This window comes from Alosa sapidissima, chromosome 9 (assembly GCF_018492685.1).
Source record: "Alosa sapidissima isolate fAloSap1 chromosome 9, fAloSap1.pri, whole genome shotgun sequence".
Classification (NCBI taxonomy): Eukaryota; Metazoa; Chordata; class Actinopteri; order Clupeiformes; family Clupeidae; genus Alosa; species Alosa sapidissima.
In genome coordinates, this window is record NC_055965.1 from 13,139,170 (window position 1) to 13,143,541 (window position 4,372).

Here is a 4,372-nt window from a genome sequence, read left to right on the forward strand (position 1 = left end):
CCCCCCCCCCCCCGCCCCCCTCCCTCCAGAAAAATCCCGTGGATCAACATCTACGCCGAGGTGAACCACGAGAAGGAACAGGAGATGATCAACACGGTGGGGCAGAGCGAAACGGCGCCCAAGATCACCCTCAGCGAGTTCCCCACGCAGAAGGAGCTCATGGAGAAGGAGCTGGAGTGCCGTGCCAAACGTAAGCTCGGAACTCCAGCTCATCGTTGCTGCCGCGGTGACTTGGGCAGAGGTGACGACGTCGTATCTACAAATTCTGGTCACGTGTTACACGAACCCCTAACCGCCGTTCACGAGACTAACATAACCATGCCGTAACTTTTGTAAGGCCGCATGTCATATGCTGTCATAAGTAGTTATAGCAATCAGTCTCCTTGCTAGACTCGGCAGTTGTCATGACTGGAAGATGCTGTGACCGCTGAATAACAAGTGACGTTGTTGTGTGATAAGTGACATTAAGCTGTGATGGCATGTAAAATTCAGAGAGTTGTCATGACAAATACTGATAATGGTAACACAACATTATTACATCTGCCATATCATGTTTATGACAAGATCATGTCAGTCTCATTAAACTGGTCTCAAGTGAAGTATTACCTAAATTCTCCCCACCTCTGTGACAATTTTGAAAGATTTAATGAAAATCATTAGAGTTGTACCAAACGCACCCTTTATTTTCTGTCAACTTCACAGGGGGCATGGCGAACACCTGCGAAAGCACAAGGGAGATTCCAAACTGTACGAGTGTGTAAAAGAAAATCTGTCGGCGTCACCGAGGTCTGCACGCAAGGAGGAGACGCCATTCATGAGGGTCCCCCTGGTTTCCTTTTGTAACCCCCCCGCCCCCCAAAACCATCATGTTAATACTTTTCTAAGGCGCTCATTTCTACCGATCTGCATGGATGTCCCATTTGTTAAGATGTACGCGGCAGATTCAAAGAACAACCATTAAAAAAAGACAAAAAAAAGACATACAGTTAAAAGAACTGAACCCGTTGTTGAGGACTTAGGTGATACAGAAGAGAATGGGCAGTGTGATTTGATTAAACATGTGGCCATGACTAATAGCTTTGAGCTCAGAGGGTGTAAATCTCCATACTGTAGTGCTTCTTCTCAACATGGAAATGTCCCCTTCGTCCCCTTCGTACACTGTGTTGTTTAAGTCCGTTAGAAAGTACGTAAGGGCAAACGAGGAAGCTCTAGGTGTTCCATAGGTTCCAAGCAGGTTCATGTACATCAAGGACATCACTGGTTATTTGTTTACTTTGTTGAAGTTTCGTGATTGTTTTAGTTGTGCAGTTGGCCTCGACTCAGCTGCTGCTCCTAAACCTCTCCACATTAGCCACCGTCACCTTTAACTCCACATTTTGAAAAGCCTCATGTGAACGTTTACTATTTTTAAAACATGACAGTGAGAGAGGAGGGGGGTGGCCTCTCATTTCCATATTAATTATCAGTTGGGCCATGGAAAGAGGGGTCAAAGCTAAACAAGTTATGCAAATGCTTGCGGAGAAACAAAGGCTTTGTGAACCTGCCACGAGGATGAGTGTCATATGCGAAAGACCAAGTGCTCTGGCAATCAGTCAAATAGTTGTTAGTGCTTTTCTCTTGTAGGCCCCAGTTGTTTGTAACCAGAGAGGGAGAGATAAAGAGCACATTGTTATATGACATCACTCTGATCGCTAAGATTAATACCAAGTCGAAACAAGTTGACTTAACCTGCTTAAAAATAACGGTGGTGGTAATCATACCTGTCATCACGGTGTGACATTCTGGGTAGAAAATCAAGAGAGAGAGAATGTCTCCAAACAACATTAGACATTTTAGTCTTTTTTTTTTTTTTGGTTCGTTTTGTTTCTTTGGCTCTATAAATTAATGCCTCTCTTGACTCTCAGCCTGCGGGTGTGTTTGACAGATTTTGATCCAACGTGTTAAAACGGAGCTAATGTCTTTCTAGTCAGACATAGAACATTTTTGTTTTGTTGCAGAGGTGCATCTCAAGACTTGTCGACTCTCTTGTGTTCCTATTTTCCCCCTTTTAGTCCATTATCCTGTAATGGCTTCTCTTTCTCAGCGTGCTGTATGTCCATAGCGATAATCACTTTTCATATAAGGTTCGGACTGAAACTAATGTAAGCATTGTATATTTGCTTGATTTGCAAAAGTGTTTATAATTTTTGGTTGATCTAATTTGTACTGCTTGTGTGGACATAGTTTACAGCTTATGTCTAAATATTAAGTGGAAGCCTTATAAAAGATAATGCCTTTATCCACATAACACCACATTTTGCCATTACAGTGATACCAGTTGAATTCAGAGCTCATACATACTGTAGTCCGCTAAGAATTTATCTTTTTTTCCCTATCCTGTTCAAGTATTCTTTGGGTATATCATTAAATATTGTAAAATATTCTGATATTTATTGGAATATTTTATACAATATATTATGTTGCAGCTTTTTTGTGTTCAGCCTAATTGTATCAGTCATTGGTCTACTGGTAAACAGCATTGAACTGTATTATAGATCATTCAAGATCATTCTATTTCTCTGTATATACAGCAAATACTATATGACTTCATCTTTACTTGGCTGTAATGTAAATAGGATCAGGAAGACAGTAGACCTGGCCATAGTCTCTTTTACATTTAAAGTGTGTTGAGAATCTAAACATTGCTTACAAATTCTAAATCATTTTAGTGGTTTTTAAGAGGTCCTTGACTTGTGCATGTTATTTCAGAGGACTTGATTTCAGTGTTGTAGATAAGTGCTGTAAATAGTTCTTTTTTATCATTCATATTTCTTTTTCTTGTTTCTTTTTTTTTTAAATATTCTATATATATGTTTTGTTCACATTTTGAAATGATTCATGATGTAATGTCTATTGCAATGCATTTAACTATAAGATATGTAACATTTTGGAACTGTCCTGTTACACAACACATAGGCCCTATTTATAAATATTTATTTTGGGGTGGGGGAGACCTAAACAAAATGCATAGTTAAATGCTTTGCATTTTCAAACAACATTTCTCAACTCCACCTGCCACAAACCCAGTAGTTTACCCTTTGAAGCCAGCATCTCGCCCCAATACCAATACCCTCTCCCACACACACACACACACACACACGCACACATACACACACCCGTTCCTCGCGGTCAGCAGAGTGCTTGTCGTTTTTGGACTTAGGAATGATGCCAGGGTGCCAGGGCCCTCAAAGACTTTTGGGATTCACTGCCCAAGCCCGCCTCAGCTCAAGCTGGACCGAGGTGATAGGGAATAGCGGGCAGTCGGCCTTATCTCTGCCCTTACCATTAGTATCTGGCGCCACTTCTCGACGTACGCTCTTAGTTTTGGGGAAAAGGTGAGCATATCTCTCTCTCTCTCTCTCTCTCTCTCTCTCTCTCTCTCTCTCTCTCTATCTCTCTATCTCGAAAAAGTAAACAGAGTGCATCTCTGCTGATGATACAGAGAGACAAGCGCCCGGCGTTGGCATCAGCAGAAACGGAGCTGCCGCTGTGACTGTGGATCCTTATCGATATATGAAGGAAAAATATGGCCAGATGTAATTCATCTGTCCAGCTGGACTGGAAGGAGTCCCGACGGGGCCGTAACTGTTGCTTTGCAGAGCCTCTTAGAATTTAGTGTAAGCAAACAGAGCAAACGACTGCACTTCAGCCCCCCAAAGGACACACATTTTTTTCTTCTTTTTTCTTCTTCTTTTACGCACATCAGCGTGATCTCAACTTTTCTTTTTGGTATCTTTTGGATTGTTTACTTGTTTACTTTATTTATTTATTTATTTTAATGTGTTTTTTTTTTACTTTTCTTCAAAAGTGCTGATATCCAGCCGTTTTTGCTCCCCCCCCCCAAGTGTGGCATACATTTTACAGCTGTGCAGGACAACAAGCCGTGGTGTCAGGTTAAAATACAGGCTCATTAACAGAGACCTCTTGTGGCTGACCGGTGGTAAATCTGCTGAGGTCAGCGTCCAGGTGCACAGACCAAGGGTCCATCCCCCCATCATGAGCACACCACCTCAATGAGTCTCATCAAGCCTCGTCCTCTCACTCATTAAAATGCCACTTTCAAATGACCACGGTCCAAGTGAAACTGGCTATCACTGTGTCGAGTGTGAGATTTGTGTTAGTCTGTTTTTTTTTTCTCCCACAATAGGCCTCGAGTCATCTGAGTCATTTGGTTTCCTCTTGTTTGTTGTTTCTACTGTAGGTCTATTTTTTTTTACATGGGCCAATGGGGTGAGTGGCGTGGCTAGCTTTATATCACGCTAACATCATGTAAAGATTGCTTGCATTGAAGAGAATGCTATCATTATGTTGCACCCTCTAGACATTTAGCATT

General features: G+C 41.8%; 1 protein-coding gene across 3 annotated transcripts in view; it reads left to right on the forward strand.

The window, feature by feature from the left end:
- Positions 1-2,782, forward strand: part of sorcs3 (sortilin related VPS10 domain containing receptor 3) — a 211,801-nt gene extending 209,019 nt beyond the window's left edge. The window contains exons 26-27 of one of the 3 annotated variants that reach the window (XM_042105498.1): positions 30-241; positions 703-2,782. In XM_042105498.1, coding sequence (XP_041961432.1) covers positions 30-241; positions 703-761 — 271 coding nt within the window. In that variant the 3' untranslated portion in view covers positions 762-2,782. Of the gene's footprint in view, positions 1-29; positions 414-702 lie in introns of those variants that run through there. The other 2 variants (XM_042105500.1, XM_042105497.1) reach the window with 2 other exon arrangements.
- Positions 2,783-4,372: the final 1,590 nt, after the last annotated feature.